A 19964-nucleotide genomic window follows, 5' to 3' on the forward strand; every position below is an offset into this window, starting at 1 on the left:
AAAATGTTGCTATTCATCCACATTTTCCAGGTTGCAAAGAATCTGAGCGTTGACGATGTGGTGTATACACATCTGAACATCAAACTTGCACTCCTTTCCAAACAAATTAGCCTTTTAATTTCAGAGTATGTTAACAGGAGACAGATCAAACAGATCAAAATGATGAATCCCAGGAGGTTGTTGTCATCTGACGACACCTTCACTTCTTCAACAAAATCATCTAAATCTCATCATAAAAATGTGGATACAGCCTTATAGTGAGAACAAATAAAAATCTAAAAAAATATATAGCGACTGAGGCCAGTGACTAACCATTCCAAGACCAATTACTATTCTGAATTTTGACTTACAGTGGCCTTAAACTGTCATTGGAATAAAAACATTCTGCTAAATCCAGTAGAAAACACAATTTTAACATTGTAAGGTATACATAAGCTTTTAACCTGCTTTCCACATTGAAAATACCTCATATGCTAAACTCCTATGCAGAATTTGATCCAAAGGGTGTATAATGTTATAGAAAGCTAGACCCAAACAACAACTACATTACTATTCGAAAACATAGCATGAAAAAGCCAGTTTCTAATGTGAATGTCAAGCCCTACTGTCAACAACTATTGGAAGAGATCTTCATTTTTACCACCTTTGAGGTACTATTATCAGCAAAACCAGTTCACACTCTACCGCTATGACTTCACTCCACATTTTTGGATTCTCTACCACCTTTCTCATCCCTACTGGTCTAATTAACACCTCCGCTAAGGACAAAGGATCTTGCAACAGCAATACACTGTCTGGGGAAGTCATCAGTTGAAACCAAGTATCTTATCTAAATCTTCATCGCAATCATTCAACGTTTTTACTCATGTAGGTTATCACAAAGTGCTGATTTAAGCGATGGTCTCGATCTCTGTCAGCTAAAAGGCAAAAAAAAACAACCTGAATGCAGTGTAAAAAATAACTGGTGGACTTGGTACTTTGAGACCAAAAAATGTGCATTTACAATTGATAAAATAATAAACGACAAAATTTTACTGTCCATTCTACCGCCATTTCTAAAGAAGAGTCTACTATGAATTGAGCAAAGAAATTGCCACGTGAGATAACAGTCTGTCCAAAACGGCACATGATTAATTAACCTTCTGTAATTAACATCTCAACAATAACAAAAGCCCTAAGAACACTTACAGTAGCTATGGGACATGCTCACCTTATATTGTAATTACGCTTTTAAATTAACTTCTACAGTTAATAAAAAAAATATTAGAATGCAGTATGTAGGCTGGCTAAGGAAAAAAGTCAAAGCAAAAATTGTACATAATCACCATAATACTATAAGATAAACCAAAGATATCCTGCATTGAAGACATTTAATATTTAGAAAACATGCTCCTGACTTCAGTTAACAACTAAACAAAGACACTGGTATGAAAAACACTAATTTGTAACTCCTTAAAATCCAGCAATCTTAATGTCTTTGGCTCTACTAGTTTCATATGACCATCAGTCACCTCACCTGAATGACAAACTACAATTTTTGGGCCTTTTCCCACTTAAACTTGCATCGTTTACAAGGCAACCCATCTCCAAAAAGACTAATACTGTCTGTCCCATGTTCCAATTCTCATCCCGATTTACAGTAAGGAAGGATTACTTGTGTAGACGATTGGCGATGGGTATGTGCTAAGAAGCAGGAGGAGTGAAGGCCTCAATTTTCCCTCAACTACAACAACGCTAGTCCACTCTGGCTGATTCAGCACGGAAAATAATTCCTTTGCGGAGAGGACTTAATTCTTATTCTGTTTGTGTGTCCCTGCTTCAGCATTGTCTATTCTGCTCATGTGGTCGCCAGCCTTACTGCTGTCCGCCGTGACAGCTGGAAATGTGTGTGTGTGTGTACATAAGCAAGCAAAAGAGGGCAAAGTGACACAAGGGTCAATGTGTGTTGCATGTCTTGTTACAGTTACAAAGTCAAGGCAAATATGAAGGATAAAACTCGTATAAAGGTACTTTCATGGTTAAGACTGGTCCAGGAATATAATGGCAATTTACATCTACATGGAGATTGACACAAGGACTAATTATGGAATTCAGAGGAAAATGTAAACATACCAAATGGTATTTTGAGAAGGATTATTCTGCCTTGTTTTGTCAGCCTATTGTTGAACAGATGTCTATATGTCACTGGGAGGGAAGAATAGCTTAGATGAGATTCATGCATGAATAGACATAGAGCTCCAGGTCAAAAGAGGGAGCTGAGGGAGAAGAACTCAAGCAAGTGGGTAGACTAGACACCCATCTTTTGGGATTTTTTCATACTCAATGTTGATACATGCTAAAAGAGGAAGCTATATTTTGTGTACCTATTGCACATGTATTCCTATTTTTCAAATTCAGACTGTTTCTGGATTAAACTGATTTTTTTTTTTGGTTAACTCTACTCACTTGGAAATTTAAAAGTGATAATATAGTAACATCCAAATCCAAATGGAATTGTGGAGTAATCCATCTCCACAGATTTATCCAGGAGTATCACTAACTGTCAACCATTGACCTGCATTAAAAATACATTAATCTTTTCTACACAATTACAAAAGTCACACATTACTAGCATTTATATTACTACCTAAAATATCCAACCAAGAGTATCAACTAAGTGTTAACTCTTCTGAGCCTACAATTTTGAAAGCACGAAACACTGCAACGCATTAGAGTAAGCGACCAAACAACAATAGCAAATTAAGCAGAGTTGCAGAGGTGTGAAAAGATGTAAAACGAGAAATCAAAAAATAAATAGCAACTCAGCTTGGAAGGGCCTGATACAACAACAAAGCTATTTCTCATACTTCAATATTACTTCAATTACCTTAAAATGCAAACCTGGTAGTATATACAGTACACAAAGCTAAATATGAGTATGCAGTATTAGTAGTAGATGGCAAGCCAGAATGTACAGTGAAGAAGGTTGCACTAGAATAAAAGCGGTGACTTATTTGGGTCACTGCGGGGTACCTCTGTGAGCTTCTGAGCATTAGGACTAACTCCAGAGTCTAAGGTTTGTGCGTGAGCAAATGAAATGTTTGACTTGTTTCCTCCGACCTCAAAAGCCAATGCGGTAATCCCAATTGGAGGGGCTAGTCAGAGCATAAATTCCATCTAAGCGGAAGATTGAAAGTGCAATCTGCAAACACGTTAGAATCTCGCGTGCTGTCAATGCCTGTTTCTGTAATAAACATAGAGATCAGTCCATTCATCTTTGTCTTTTTCTCAGCTAAAGATGATCGAAATAGAGCTCAACTTTGCCATCACCCCCCTCCATGCAAATAAACCAACAAACTAAAACTCCTGCTCATCAAATATACGGTGATATTCATCCATTATTCGACCCACGCACGATTCAAGTGCGTGCCTAGAGTCTAAACTGAGATGTCCCTTGGGCTTCATGTCACCTGTCTGGAGGGTTTGGGAGGGGCTAAATGATGGAGTAGAGGGAGCCAGGGTCTCATCTCCTCCCCTGGTGACTGAATGCAGCAGTGGACAGATGACCTTTCACCTTTGCGGGAAAGGAGATTGAGCACCGCTCTTGCCTGCTATCGTGTTCTATTCAAGACGTGTTACTGATTTTTCATTTAAAGTGAATACACATCTCATATGGCTAACACATTTAAATTCCCAGTAGGAATTAGTTTCAAAGTTAGTGTTAAGAACTGGATATATAAAATAGAAAATAAAATAGAAATAATGTATATTGATCAGCAATGATAAAGATGGTTACAACAGTCTTAGGTTAGAACACTTGTCACAATAGACCAACTAGAGATTGGTATATTTGGAAATAGAAAATAACAATTGACCAATCAGAGTGCAGTTTCTTTACATAGCAACAAGTTAATGCTAAATTTACTGAAAATACCCAAACATATTCTACCATTGAAACCATTTACTACAGTACCACTGTCAACCATCATTTCCTTGATGCTTTATTCCTTATGACAATGTGAGCCATCTTGCTCCATAGCCACAAATATAGTACATCAAAAAGACAAATACGGCTGTCGCTTTTGTCGCCATATGTACGTAAGAATTGTCAATACGCCACAGCGAGATCAAACCGTCAATCTGTCACAGCAGTCGTTGGAGTTCTAGTTGTGGATCGTAGTGACTGATGACACATAAATTAACCCTCTCTGATGTAGCATTGCCCTTGATGGAATCTCCAAAAAAGAGGCAGGGCTTCCTTAGAACGTCAAGTTGGTCAGGAGGCAAAAAAACGCCCACACAATGAGGAATTAGAACACTCAGCAGAGCACACAACTCCAACCAGCCAAGGCCAACAATCCTAATTGGGATCAGAGAATGAAAATGCAACGCCCTTCCTCACATGTTGCCAAATGTACAATCCCCAGCTCCTCATAGCCCCTCTCTCTCTCTTGAATGTCTCAGAAAGATTATCCAGAGTGATTATCCTGTGGCGTGGAATGTAATAGGAATGATTTTTCACACCCCAACCCAACTCTCATATTCATCAAAACAGACTGAAGCACTTCCTTCTGGCTAAATGACAAAAGACTATGAAAAAGCATCCATAAACGCCAAGTAAACTATCATCTATATTTTTCAATATATATCATAATTTCAAAAGGTAGCCCAAATGACAATAGCTGATGCTTAAGTATTGTCTTAAGATAGAACCAACAGAAGCGCCGTCTTTAAATATGTGGGTATTTTCAGCTCAAATTACCATACAACTCTTATTAATATGAAATAATATACACATGTACATATATTTATACCAAACTACCACAGACACACACACATGTATACAGTATATAAACTAATGGAAGCTCACCTTTAGGTTGGTTGGAGAGTACCATCAGAAGAACATGCAACAGGTACTTTTGACATTTTTTTCCCAATATTCTACTGTTATGAAACCTGGAAAGGATGACTATTTGACTAATCACAAAATGTAGCTTATTTTTTTTTCAGAAGGTTTACAATTTCTCTATCCTTTTGTTTCCATTCCCATTGGCTTGATCAGACTCTGGGCTGGCACTCAAGCAGCAGCAAATGTCTTTGATTTCTATAACGGACTGTGATTAGGATTCAATGTGACTGATGCCATGCCTTTGCATCCATCTGTTTGTGTTGTTCGACAACAAGAGTAAAGGCGTACATTAGCGTCTAGTTTTTACAGAATTGGACACAACAGTGATCAAACAGTTAGAACAACTTGCACAATGTTTCTGCATAGAACTCCCTACTTATAAATGGCTTTCAAGCCATGTATTTTCATTGTAATAAATTCCTTATAGAAAAAATACATAGTCAATAGTCCTTTGCATGTAACCGACTTCCAGACAATCAAAGTTTTACACTCCTTACTCTCCAAAGTCAAATATGATAGACCACCAGGTCACTCAAGGACAAACCCAAACTAAAATGGATGGACTAATATTAGACAGGTTAATCTCTGATTGAGCATGTGTAGTAACGCTAAGTATGAGTCACCGACCAACCAACCTAACAGAGATCGATAAAAAATAATAAGAAGATATATGGCAACGGTAACAAAAGTGCAGTGCATCCACATAGAAACGCAGACGTTTATCCTGGACTACATGGCTGATGCGGCACTAGCATGCTAAGGTCAGTGCAGCCCAATTTAAGCACTGTCGCTGTCCAGCCGCGGGTGGCGGACTGGACTGATGATGTGGGGGTGAAAAGCAGGACTGGTGCTTTTTTTTTTTTTTTTTGAGGAGGGGGGTTCCCTAGCAGATTTGGAGCCACGGTCATTACCCCATCGCCACCACCTCTGCATGTGGAGGGAATAAAGTCTGCCGCGTGTGCGAGAGCTCGCCCTTCATGAAATATTGATCGAGGCAGCACCACACAGGATGGACAACAGGACTAAGGGAAAGAAAGAGGAGGGGAGACGAGCTAGGGCGATGGGAGATTATTCCTCCGGACAGCTTTAATCGCGCATCCACCCCATCATCCTCGCTCGGCGCGTCATCGGAAATATTGTTTAGCACGGGCATGTACACGAGCCCACACTAACATGACGAAGCAGCAGAGTGCCTCTCCGCTCTCACGAACGAAGGCTGACGGCAAACAGATCCAACACATCCCTTTTTTTTTCTTCCCTCCCCAACATTGCTTCGTGAGAGACGCGCAGTCATCGCGTCTAGTGGAGGATCCCCCCAGCCTAACACACGCAAACGCAGACGCCCACACACACCAACCCACACTGATCTGGCATCCACCACGCAAACTGCGAGACCAACATGTGTCCATTCTGAGCGTTTTGGCAAAGGAATATAAGTCAAGGTAAACCCCCTCCAGCCCCCCACACACCACCACCTTCCCCTCAACACCTCCAGCCAAATAAATAATGAAGCGCGGCGTGTTCATACACACGCATGTCGAAGCACACGGGCTCTAATTTGCAGCTTTAAACAAACAGATTGGCACATAAATTATTCAATACACATAAACCGCGCGCCCATTCCTATCCTCTCCCCTAAAGGACTCGACACCAGTAGACGGACACAGGGTAACAACGGCGAGCCCACCTTGAGGTCCGCGCATCCACGCCGCTGGATGTCATGGGCCGTAACGAGGGTTTTTCCTAATTAAGACAGAACGCGCAAGGAGCTACAGTGCACGCAGTGTGTAAAAAAAAATAGAATAAAATACAAAAATGCATGCAGTTTTGGCTTAGGGCTGATTAAAATAAAAGTGGTAATGCTTGAGTGTCTTTTTCTTCTTACCTGTCAGAACTCCGACCCGGATTTGGTGGTCGTGGTTGGTTAAAATCATCCCGTCCGACGCCATGTTCAGCAGCGCTGTCGCCCGCACCGACAACTCACGGCAGGGCCCAGAGCCGATCGCATCGAACTTGCTGGGGAGAGGGAGGAAGAAGAGCAGGAGGAGGAGGAGGAAGAGGAGGAGGAGGAGGAGAATGTAGCAGGGATGGAGGAAGAAGAGAAAGAGGAGGGAGGAGGTTGAGAAGGAGTGTGAGGATGGAGAAAAGAGGGGAGGGGGGGAGAATGGCAGACGAGATGAGTAGAATGTCGAGTGATCAACGCGCCAAGGCGTGCACCGCGCAGCTGCCCCACTGACACACAATTACAATTGGATTTTATGGGATGTGCCATTCAATTCGGACTAAAGCTAGCAATAGAAGTCAAAAGATTTAGATATACCATGAAAAAACAGTTGTTGTTTGAAAGGGAAAACACTAGTGTCAGTTTTAAAATGATGATTGAAATGGAAACTTTTACATGAGGAAAAAAAAGTATCAATTCTTTAGATTGGTTGCCAGCCAATCGCAGGGCACAAACAACCATCCACACTTATGCTCATACAGAGAATAAAACAAAATAAATGTAGCAGCACCATCGCTATGAAGCGAATATTTCCCTGACTTCCCTTTGGGATATAAATATCTTCCTGTCAAATGAAATGTTCTATATGCACACAAGGTAGGATGTAAGGTCAGACTGCATGATCTCATGAATCTCATCTTTCTTGCAGCAATTCTAAGTAGTTAATATTTGATAGTTATCTTCAACTGATGTCAATCACACGGTATACATTATGCTTAATTGTTCTCCAAAATATTTGATTTAAAAAACATGTTACTTTACATAATTAGAGTCAACTAATGTTTGGAATATAAAGTTGGGAACAAAATAAAGGCCTCATGCCCAGTAATATAATTTCATAATATTTTTAAATAGCCAAAAATTATGATATAATACACCAAGCTATAACTCCAAGGGTCCACCAGCAAAGTCGGGGTGATCCAAGAAGAAACACATTGACTCTCAAAAGCACAGACTTTTTGAGAGAAGATCACAGTCTGACCTGTAAAAATGTAACCGCATCCCCCGGCTAAAAAAGCTCTGCCGCTATTTATAGAATTACTGCACGCCTCCACTGTGTATAATTTCTCTTGTTTGTTCTCATGGAAAAAATGTCCATGCTCTAGCTTTGGTATCAATATACATAATTCATTAACACACACACACACACACATACACAGACAGACACATTCACATATACATGGAAGAAATGGGGCCACACTTTAAGCTTGATTGGCTCGCTTCACGCATGTTGCCATGTGTATCAGTATTGAACCAACCATGAAAATGACATAATTACCATTAAACTGTATGAAAAAAATCGGTTTATGGAGTGGTGGAATCGTTCCATTCAAACCACTAAAAGACATTAAATCTATATTGGACGCAGTAGACTGTCTCGATCAAGAAAACATATTCTAGAAATGTGCATGTCTAAAAAATAATAGTTTTTAAGCACAAATTAGTGTTTGATAGAGAGGATAGACCCAATTACCACCATGCATTGACATGACCTAAAATTAACCCCAAAAAATGTCAGAAATTTGTACTATTCCCAACATGATCTTAGTTCAAATATCCAGCAAGGAAACCACAAGCCGACTCTTAAAGTGTTTTGGAGCGGGCATATGAGCAAACAACAACACACGGAGGAGAATTCCCTGGCCGATGCCAAGAGGAAGCCCAGCTGGCGTTTCTACAGGGCCGCCACGTTGACGAAATGTGTGTGCGTACGCATTGTAATGGTGGGGTAATTACCTCACTGTCAGTTGAGCTGCTTGCTGATCACGGATAGGTGATGAGGAGGCATGGGCCATCGCTCTGCCTTTTTTTTCCCTGGCCATCCATCACAATAATAAGGAGAGCCCCCAGCTGACTGAGGGAGCTGTAAACATGCGTGATTCACCTCCTTTCCACTCCACGTGATGCAGATGCAAGGCCAAGGGCAAGGAGAGAAGGCAGCGATCTATAGGAAAGCGGGACACGAGTGTATGTCAGGGAGCGTAATCTTCTACAAAGATGGAAGTATGGAGAAAAAAGAATACAAGGAAAGCTTTAGCTGGAGGAAATAGTGAGAGGAGTTCAACCAAATTCATTGCAAATTGGAAAAGAATAGTCAAAATAAACTGTCATTACACATTTGTCATGGTCAGAGAGTATTGAAAGTAAATATGTCTTAAGTATTTGCTACGTATACTGTAATATTTTTCAGATTAAGTCATTAGAAATGGAAAAAAAGCTGAAAACAGCCTATTTTGGTAAAAGAAGATAGTCTACTGTTTCTCTTTGGGTAGGTTGGGTGCATGTATCGTTAGATAACAAAATAACGAGTGAAAATGCTTCATTTTTTCACCATAATGTTGTTAAGGGGAAATGTTAGAGAATCAAAACAAGTCTGAAATCATCTGGCATTTCAACAGATTTTGTTTGACTTTGGAGGTTACTCTCCATTTCACTAGAGGGTTTACACAGGTTATTTTTGGAGACAGTTCCATGACGCTCCCTCGTCAGGAGACTTGAGAGGTGCATAGAGCTACCCATGTTCATAAAACATGCAGGGCATGTCTCCAAAGAGCCACAAACCTTTACTTCCACCTCACTGAGAGAGCATTCCTAAAGGAAAACATCAGGAGCTATGGTGCATGCAACTGTAGGTTCCGCTTTGTTTAACGCTTCTTCATCACTTTGAATTCTAACAGCACGTGATTTATCAATTGTACACATTTTCCTAATATACGTGTGTGTCTGTTTATCAGTAGCAGATGATTAGACTTGTTGCTTCTTTAGCCAATCATATGTTGTCTTGGACAGTCGCCCTAGTGATGAGGACAAGCTGTTCTTTAATTAGAAAAAAGGGTGGGGGGAAAGAAAACAAGACCCAAACCCTGAGGCTGAGTTGATATTATCCCATGATGCCATCCATGGAACACCTGACTACATTGGTGCCAATGTTAGTTGGAGTAGGGTGAATGGGGGGAAGAAAAAAAAAACAATTACCCATCTGCGAATAAGCAGCAGACACTTAATTGCCTGGGCCTCTTGTTTAGAGACAGTAATCAGACAAGATTCTACCTCAGGACATTTAAGGAGGGGGGGGGGGGGTGACAAGTGTGTTTGTTTGTGTGTTACAGTGGAAGTAAATGTGTGTGTGGATTGTGACAGACTCCCACCACAATGGCAGTAGGGCCTACCACACCCTTTGGAATAAATTAGTTTTACTATTGTGTTTTTTGGGGGAATTATGCAGTGGAATGGAGAGTGGTTAGCATGTCTGCCTCACAGTTTTGAGACCAAGGGTTCAAGCCCGAAAAGGCTCTAGAAATGTAGGTATGTTATGCTATGTTTTGACTAAAATTGATATCAATGGTAGTTTCCAAAAACAAAGATGTAACAGTGCAGTCAGTATTATTGTTTGTGCATATAAACCTCCTCCAGAAAAGTTCTTTCCTACAATAGAGGTGTTATGGAATTGAATAAAACATAAACATATATATTATTGACGCATAAGTGTCAAAGGTTTAATAGGTTAATGGTGAGTTAAGTATTTTCAACTGGGATGGACTCTCGGCTTGGCACGCAAGGGCACTATTTTATACTAAAACAATTCAGTTTGTAATATATACATGTATGTGTTTACAGATAAGGGGGGTCCTCGTATATCTTCACATAAGGGTCTTGTAGCATTACATAGTTTGCATAATTAACAGAGTGACATTTGAGAAGTAGAAATGTCAGCCTTGGACATTAAAACTACCGGAGGTCAATTTTTCAGCCGTGTAATTGGCTCCTAATGCAAGAAGTGTTTAAACTTTGAGATTTTGCCCTTAACACCTCGCCCTAAATAGTGTCTGGTAATTGGCTCAGTATTCTTTTCCATTGCATTTGAATTTGAAGGTTGAGTCTCAGCTTGATAAGTTTGGGACAATGACTACTAAATGGATTCACTTTGTGTCAGTTCATTTCGAAATGAATGTCATAAACACACGTTTGTTATCTTGGATTTTGAAATAATCCATAGCCAAACTCAGGCATACTAGAATCTTTACTATTCTACCTATTTAAAGTGACACATCTGATGCAATGTTTGAGTACAGGCACAGACTTGGTTGTGCCTTACGACATTCTGAGCTCATCACAACTGACAGCTACAAACAACCTCAAACAAACTGCCAGTATATAAAGATGAATTCCGTATGAAGGACCACAGCTGGCACCCAGATTTAGTTCTTGTTTTTCCAAGCCCGCTTTGACCCTTATTAATAAAGCCATGGTTCAACAAGCATATTTTCAGTCATGCAGACCGGTGCTGATTTATGATATCTCCTTACTGCAGGTACAGGAATGAATATAAAGTAGATATTAAAACAAAACTGCAAACATGTATTAGAATTCCCTATTTTTGTGATATAAAAATGAGACTGAAATAAACAATTTCCAAAAAATTTGACCACAATTATTGGGACTTTAAACCTGGATGACCCCAAATGATAATAGATTGCATTTTTTTAGAGAAAATAATAAAATATAATGTCCATTTAACTTGGGACATAACTGGAGAGAGGTTTAAAGGGATACTGGGCCTGTAAGACCCAGGTTTGCTTGCATAAAGGGGGCACGGGTGGGTGAAGGGAAAGACTAAAAATAACCAAAGCTGATGTGCTGAGCTACATTATAGTGTTTAAGTGTTCAAACCTCTCTTATAACGGCCCATGAACCATTTAGATGAATTATTGACTTAATTTTGCATAATTCAAATGAATTTGATAGCAAAAATACACAGAGTTTGCTTCCCATCTATCATTTCACGCTTCATATAGCACTATCTCTTGAAACTGGATCCAATCCCTCCCTTTCTTTGGCACGAACATTCCAGACACACTTTTCATTACATTTGACATATAAAGCTGTAAAGGATTGGGAAAAACACACACAAAAACACCCAAAATACACAAACACACTAACAAAATGTGGGATTTGTTGGACATTAGGTTGTCTTGGAGATGTGTAACCTCTCTTCCACACATATCCAATAACCAATGGAAAAGTTGGGAGTGACTTTCAAGCTTCAGTGAGCTCAGTGTGGGATAATGACAGTGGTGATTTCAGGTAATCTGGTTAGCGCGCTACTGGGGCAGAGCTGTCAGCTCTGTTGCAGCCGAAAAACGGTGGGGAGGATGGTGGCAGGGGGACGTGGACGCAAGAGGGAAATTGTGATTGAGAGAAAGAGAGAGAGAAACTGAGGGGATGGAAAAAGCAAAGAGTGATGGTGAGAGAGAAAAGAGAAGGCGAACTTGACCGGGCATGAGATGGATAGCAAAGCCAGACTCAATGAGACATGGTCCTGCACTAAGTTCACTTCTGAAGACCATAACAGATCATTGCAATGTCCAACAAACATGAAGTGCACCCATATTTGTATGCATTTACACAGCTAACAATCATAATATCTGATCCAACTCTGCTTCCTCCACCTCATATTACCTTCATATGAAGATGCTGTAGGGATGACATGTCCACAGTCAGCTCATAGATGACATATTACTACTCATCGTACCCTTTTGGTAGATATAAGAACACCACAAAAGCACCTTTCCATTTTTCCAGGTCTTTCCAGGGTCTCAATTCGATCTTTGTCTATCAATTCAGATACAGGTATATCAAACTGGCCCTTACCTGTACTACAAAGTCTACTGAAACTGCTTAGCACCCCCAATAGATTCAGCTGTTTGAATGACAGAGTCCTGACTCAGAAGTGGTCAGCAAAAAATGAGTCAGGAATGCAGATGGGTAAAAAAAAGATTCAACAAACACGCAACCCATAAAACACAGCATTCATGTTAATGGAGGTGGAAGAGAGCAATATCATGTCAAAATAAAAATTATGAGAATGCTAACAAACTGGCACCAGTATTTAGGTCAATGTGTGGGTTACATTTTGAGAGCTCAATTTATGACCACATAAATACTGCCATAATTGAATGCTGAGGGTCTTCAGATTTACGACGGTTTATGAACGCTACTTTGAACACTCAGTCTTGCAAACATAGATTTGCTCTATGTGTGTAGCAAATGGATATAATCAACAGTTGAAACTTTGGAAAGCTTTTAGTTGATTAATTAATTTGAATACATATTGTAGTGGTTATTGTAGTTGCACCTGAAGTAAGACAAGGTGAAAATTAACAGGAAAACTTTACATTATTCCAAACAGTACAATAATGTATTGAATGTAAGCTATTCCTCGAGAAACCAGAACACACAGTTGAGCACCAACATGCAATGTAAGTCAACAGTTCCATTTAAGATTGAGGCAAGGTTGCTCAGCAAGACTTAAAGTGCATCTATTCTAAGCACTGGTCTGCAAACCTGAATCTACAAAGTGCAGGATCATTCAGTCATGAAGTGACACTAAAGATGGGTCATTGCCTTAATTGTGATCACATGTCCCTCTTCACAGGGAAATACAGGACAACAAGCACATATACACATATTTTATTACTCCTATTGGAACTCTTCCCATGTTTTGTTTATTAATTTTCCAGTAAAAGGCCAGTAACATGGGATACCTTAGTATGTCTAACCTTTTTAAAATCCAACTGTTCAAACTGTTGTGGAAATAATTAAACAAATACAATGAGAGAAAATCTATCTTAACTTGCCAAACCCTTAGTGAGCACCGCACCAAGCTTTTTTCTGATGACAACAAACTGTGCAACAAAAGTCTTGCTGCCACAGACTGACGACAACCACTAAGACAAAAGCGCTAAGGAAGAGAAACTCATAAGATGTGCAGTGACAGCCTGAAGACGTGTATCGCAACTGTGAGTGGAGTCTGACCTCCCAAGGACAAACAAAGCTACCAAAATCTTCAACTTACACCGACAAACATCAGCTATATCACAAAATTAAGATGAGTTCTCTCGAGTGACGTTGAGAGCCACCCTCTGGCTAGAACAAATAATTTCCTGTGGTGTGAGCTTTTCTCTGGCAGACCTTAGTGGCCCACCTGAGACAAATGCCAGTGCGGGAGCCCAGTGTTAAGCTGTTGGCTGTCGTGTGTTAACGGGAGGCCCGGTCTGTTGCTGCTGCTACCGGTGGTGCTATACGCCGCTGCTCTATCTCAGTGCTTCTGTGGGATGCGTGTTGCAGTTTGATGAGTGTTTCTTGCTGCAGTGCGCGAAAGAAAGAGAGGGAGAGATGGCTATGAGAGAGGGAAGAAGAGAGAATCCAGAATCCCTCCCCGTCAGAGATTCGCATTTCCCAGCATAAGTATGTGCACGTGTTTATGTGCGGCCATGCACATGCACACTTACTCTGCCCACTTGTGCACTAACGCACAAACACTCGTGAGGAAGTGCTCGAGTGACCCGGCGTAGAGAGATAAGGCTGCTCTGCAATTCAGAAATATGCAACCTGCATGTTAACAACCCCGAGAGCGCAGCCTCCCCGGGGTGCTCTTACTCCTCCTCCGTTCTTAGTCGGTTATTCCTCCTCTATGCGGCCTCACCTAGCTCGACTGCAGCCAAGAGAGGAGGACAGATGATGGCAAAATGGAGGATGTGGCAAAGGGGAAGAGAAAAATGGGAAAGGATTGAGGATGGATTTATCATAGCTGTGTTTTTCTGTGGGTCTTGTAAACATGTGGTGAGTCCCAGTGAGTTGCAACAGAGCAGGGCCAAGAGTGCTTGAGGAGGCGAAACACAACATATGGACGGCTAATGAGCTTTTTTTTTTTGGAGGGTTTCTTGAGAGGGGGGGAAAGGCCAAATGGGAGGTGGGAAGCCGGTGGGGCTAGGGCCAAATAATCCTAATTTGGATCAGTGCTACAGTACCTCGAAGGTTGACCACAAATCATTATGTGGGAAATGACACATAGTTTATACAGGTTAATATGGCTATTTAGAATATAACTTTGAGTAAAAAAGATTTGAAATGTGAGTCAATTTTGTTGTCCCTCAACATACTAGGTAGCAATAAAGTGTGAAGAATAGACTGAGGCCATCCAAGAAAAGGGGAATTCCTACTTAGAATTAAAAGTGTTAAGCATATATAGTTTATATGCAGTAATAAGCAAGGAGTTTGTATGAAAAGTAGGTTTGGCAATTCTCTCCTGGAAAACAGAATCCTCCCGTTTTCAAAGAAATATTAAAATATAACCAGCATCTTCCTGCTTACACTTAACTACTAAAACAAAGCAAGTTGTAAAACCTGTCAAGAATATGTTGAAGCTCTCACTGTCTTATCTGGTTTGAGTATGACCTCTCAGGCTACCTTGTTCTTTTTTGAGCACCATCACTCTCAAAAAAGTACTAGTACATACTCCCTTTTTTGTGATATGATGACATCAAACTATAAAAACTCTTAACCAAGAATAAATATCAAAAATCAAGGCAGAGGCGCTTATTCAGTTCCTTTCAAATGTCCAAGCTATTTCCGGAAGAAAAATCTAAATAGAAGAAACGCCAATCCTCAAAAAAAAAAAAGGCAAGAGAATGTCTCTTCTCCGAGATCTTTAGCCGTTGTTGAGACTGACATGTCCACATGACACATTGATTTGGATACTAATATCAGTCCTTTTAGCGAGAGGCTAAATTTGCATTTAGATTGAAATGACTAGACCACTACATGGCCGGGACCCCACTGAAGGCCGTGGAAAGGAAAGAGTACAGCAAGATTCAAGGGACAGTAAGGCTTACAACTAAAAAAATATAACAACAACAACACATGGTACAGACTTGCAGAACTATGCCAACATTGTCCAAAGTTTTGCTAAATTCCAAGTGTGTATACAAATTCATCTTATTTCAATGAACCAAAGACATGCACGCTGCAATCCCCCCTTTTTCCGTCTCAATTTAAATAACTACTGTATGTCCGACAATTGCATCATCATCTGGAGGAGTTGGTGGTCAAGAGGCTTACTTTCATCATAAATTACATTAAAACACATCCTCAAAAGGAAAGTCAAATACTATGAATTGATCATGTGAAAATTGTGTTACTTTTACATTATGACAGGATATTTTTTTTACATTGGTTCCCTATTAATTTGAAAGTAGACTAAAGTCACCTGACTTGAAGAACAAATATTTAAGTTAAATCAGGGGATTTCATCATTTATTATTAATTGTGCCACAATATTTATCTGGTCTTAAACCTTTCATAGCCCAGGTTTTATTCATTTATTTACATTCTTATTAGAACATGTACTTTATTAAGAGTTAATAGACTAAAAACTGACCAATTATTCATTCAGTCCCCATTTTGATGTTTTTCATATATTTTTTCCCTTTTTTCCTTCCTTATTTTATAAATGTTAATAGTAGTGCATGCAATCTACAATCTTCATTGCAATGGCTCAAGAAGCTTTTTTTTAGACGACAAGAGCACCACCTTGTGTTGATAAATACCTAAAGTCTAAGACTGCTTCAAACAAGGATACAATAATTCAAAAAATAAACAGTACAAGACTTACATATCAGACCACTAATATCATGTTTAATCTCTATTAAAAAAGATGAAACTAACAAAACCTGCTTGTGCATAAAAAGCTAATCAAATGTCCTTCCAAGTAATAAGTGTTAAATCGATTTGAGCAACTGAGCCCTCGGGGTAAGATTTAGATAAGAATTTCTCCCCAAACTAATCTACATTTCTTTATTTTAATTTAGGAGCTACTGTAGTAATTAATATTTCGCCTAGTCGATACATGAAGTTTGGAAACATGTGATTATGTGGCAGTTATAGACCGTCCTCAATGGCATAGAGTTAATAATTACAAGGAGGTCATCTGGAGCATTAATTTACATTGATTCATTAAGGCCTGCTCATTACAAAAAACCCAGCTCGCTTTGGGCCATTTCATGGATCAATAAAGCCCATTTATCAAATGGTGGCTTTCTTTGCCAGTTGGCCATTACGCCATGTTAATTTGTGGCAATGCAGAAGAGAAAGTAAAAAATAAATGCCTTTAGTAAGGAGGAGATGGGGCTTGCTTGCATTAAAACCTTAATAGCAATCTAGCAAGCTTCCTCCCCCCCAGAAGATTTGTGATATTCCGTGTAGGACAATTTAATCGTCTCTGTCAATATAATCCTGCTGATATTAAGAAACCCTGTGATGACATGATGATATTACTATTCTGCCTCTGAGCCAATAATGTTAATTTACCTGGTGGGAGGGGTTTAGGGGGTGTGTATGTGAAGATAACGAGAAGAAAATGAGTGTTAGGAAAGATTACAGTGAGTGCAAAAGGTATTTCAATGATAAATAATCCCCTACAGAGCAAATCACTCTTTACTATTACTTTTAATTTCAAGAGTCACATTGTAAAGATTATGAGCTGCTGATAGGTTTCAAAATAATGCACAATTTAAAGGAAACAGCTAAAACTACCGGTATATTGAAAATACTATTTAGTGCATGTGGTGTAACTAATATTTTAACAAGATGACTGTTATATAAAAAAAAAGAAATAGAAATGAACTATGCCAAAATATTCCTCATCATTACAACAAGACGGAAATGCAGTCGATTAATCAAATCCATAAGGTTAAGTACTACTTTCGCTATTTTCCACTTCTGTTATCTTCCATAATGACTTCACCCCCAAAAGAAAACCAATTTAACAACGCAAAACACACTTTTGACGTAAATTCCCAATAATATCCACCAAAACAAAGACTTGAGTTAATTAGTCATCCGTTTTCCATAGATAGAATAGAATAGTTCACTATTTATCGCCCATGCTCGAAATTCAAGTCAAAATATAGACAAATGTATTAATACAAATAAATAATATAACTATATACAATATAACAAAGCAATAATAGAAGAATATTAATACAATTGTTTTCAGAAAAGGCAGAGAAGTTTTATGAGTTCAATTGCTGGTATTCTAGAGTCCTCAACTCAAAAGCAGAACAGTATGTGCTAGACTTCTTAGTCCAAAAATGTAATAATCCTTGCCACACACACACAAATACCTAAAAGGGGCTCCAAGGATCAACAGATACCTTCCCATTCTACATAGCCACCAAGTTATAAGACAATCAGTTCAAGAATTACAAAGCAGTAAGACTTCAAGCTAGTGTTCACAAGAAGAAAAACAACTAGGCAAACCTTCAGCCTGTAATACTAACAACAAGTCAGAACTGCACTGCGACGCTGCTCTGTGGACAATCTCAGTCTTGTTATTTATTAAAAGGCGGTGGTGGATTTTGAGAGAGGAAAAAAAATATGTAGCAGGAGGAAAAAGTAGGGCATGACTTAATGTCTTATGGGAGTTTTTAAGCCACTCTTAAAGGCTTAGCTCTCCCCCATCACACCTAAATAATGGAGCATTTGTACAAAGTCGAGGTCTAATGGCCATATTAGCATACGAATATAGCTGCCGAGTTTTTCCTGCAACTTAAAAAAAATATCTTTGCATAGCGGCTGTACCGAGCACGACGGATTCAACTTGAACGTTTGAAATGCAAGTCTTAACCAGCAGATGTCAGTGCAGTCTTTAAACGCTGATAGTGAGGAAGGCGAGTGCTAGGAGTGCAGAGGGGAGCGGCCTGCAAGCCGACTGGCCAGCCACAGCCGCAGTGCATCAAACACAAGGAGACTAAATTGCAATTAATAAGCAAGAGCAGGTTCCATTGGGTAGTGTGACCTAATGTCGTATCTTCGCCAAGACTCTTTTTTTTTAATCATCATCTCAAGTCATATTTCAGAGCCACCTTGTTACCAATGAGTGTCACGATCAAACAGGAAAAACAATCAAGGAAAGCACCTTTTAGCCTCTCCTTGTGGACACGTGGGAACAATTGACATTTACAAAACCAAGCATGGTGAAGACAAAACCAATCCAGAGGAGAGAAGAGAAATGCAAACCCCATTGGGAAGACATCAGAACAGAAGCTCAAGAAAGTTCACGGAATTATAGATCTTGTTATTGATTCTAAGACCATTAGGCTTCATGTAGATGATGAAAGAAGCAAAAAGTACTTAAGACTGGTTTCTGCAAAGAACGTGTGCTGAAATAATGCTTAAAATTCAACATTTTGGGGTAGATTTGACAATTTTCTATACATTCCTCATTTCTAAATCATGCTTCCGAGCCTCTCCTAAGTTATTGGCGTGAATAAAGCATATTTACGAGTAAAAATACAGAATTGAGAAGAGCTGAGCACAAACGGGTGGTGATTCAATACTACTATTTTTCCCTCACTGTCACTCAGCAGGGAGTACTCGCTTGTTACGTAGGCAACTTAATGAAGCCTCAACATGCTCTCTCCCTTTAGAAACTGACTGCCAACCGGTCGATGAGCGGCAAAAACCTAACATTTTACTTTAATCGTGGCGACTAAAATTGTGATCGCAATTAAAATTCTATCAATTGTGTTCTAGGGACAGCCTGGACTCAAGAAATTCAGTAATTTCAATGTGAAATACCTGAAAATGTTGCCTTTTCTGCAGACTTGTTGCCAAACAGCGGGTGTGGTTCGGGAAAGTAGACTTCTGGTGCATCTTGTCCTTGTTTTGAAGCTCAATGAGGCTGTGAATGAAGAAATAAAAACATTATTTAAAATGTATTGGTTCATGTTAATATTTCTAAAGGAAATCACTAACAAATTGGGTAGCATGAGTATTGATATAGTAATAACGGTGCATCAGTGTGTAAATGGGGGATGGGGTTCCAGTTTTTTTTCGACTAGTCAATATATTAACAATTACTGTGGTTGGTTCCATCAGAAGGTTTTATCTTGACTGTTGAATATAAAGTAAACAAATGTGCTGCACTGAAGCAATTCCACACATCCATACATTTGCCATGGCAACAAGTTTCCTTAATTGCGCAGTGTTAGCGACAGTTCCGATGGCACTTTTTTGGATTTAGGGTTATGTGAGGTTTTTAAGCATCTGATTGTGCCTTTTGTGGTATGAAATTACAAATGGGCAATAACAGCAAACATTTTTTCCCATTACATTTTCTTGAGTAACATTGGACACAGAGTCAATTCAATGCAATGTACTTTTTACTCTTATGGCTATTGAATTTCAGAAGAAACATTATTTGTTAGAGTGTTACATTGCATGAGATACTCA

The 19964-nt window shown here is 39.4% G+C and overlaps 1 protein-coding gene across 5 annotated transcripts in view; it reads right to left on the minus strand.

Annotated features, from left to right (window-relative positions):
• The window catches only part of gphnb (gephyrin b), a 60490-nt gene extending 41110 nt beyond the window's left edge, over nt 1-19380 (minus strand). The window contains exons 1-3 of one of the 5 annotated variants that reach the window (XM_077742726.1): nt 19311-19380; nt 8628-8835; nt 6774-6904 (exon numbers count right to left, since the gene is read on the minus strand). In XM_077742726.1, the coding sequence (XP_077598852.1) occupies nt 6774-6904; nt 8628-8713 (217 nt within the window). In that variant the 5' untranslated portion in view covers nt 8714-8835; nt 19311-19380. The remainder of the gene's footprint in view (nt 1-6773; nt 6905-8627; nt 8836-19310) is intronic. The other 4 variants (XM_077742730.1, XM_077742727.1, XM_077742728.1 and 1 more) reach the window with 4 other exon arrangements.
• Nucleotides 19381-19964: the final 584 nt, after the last annotated feature.

This window comes from Stigmatopora nigra, chromosome 2 (genome assembly GCF_051989575.1).
Source record: "Stigmatopora nigra isolate UIUO_SnigA chromosome 2, RoL_Snig_1.1, whole genome shotgun sequence".
In the NCBI taxonomy this organism is placed as follows: domain Eukaryota; kingdom Metazoa; phylum Chordata; class Actinopteri; order Syngnathiformes; family Syngnathidae; genus Stigmatopora; species Stigmatopora nigra.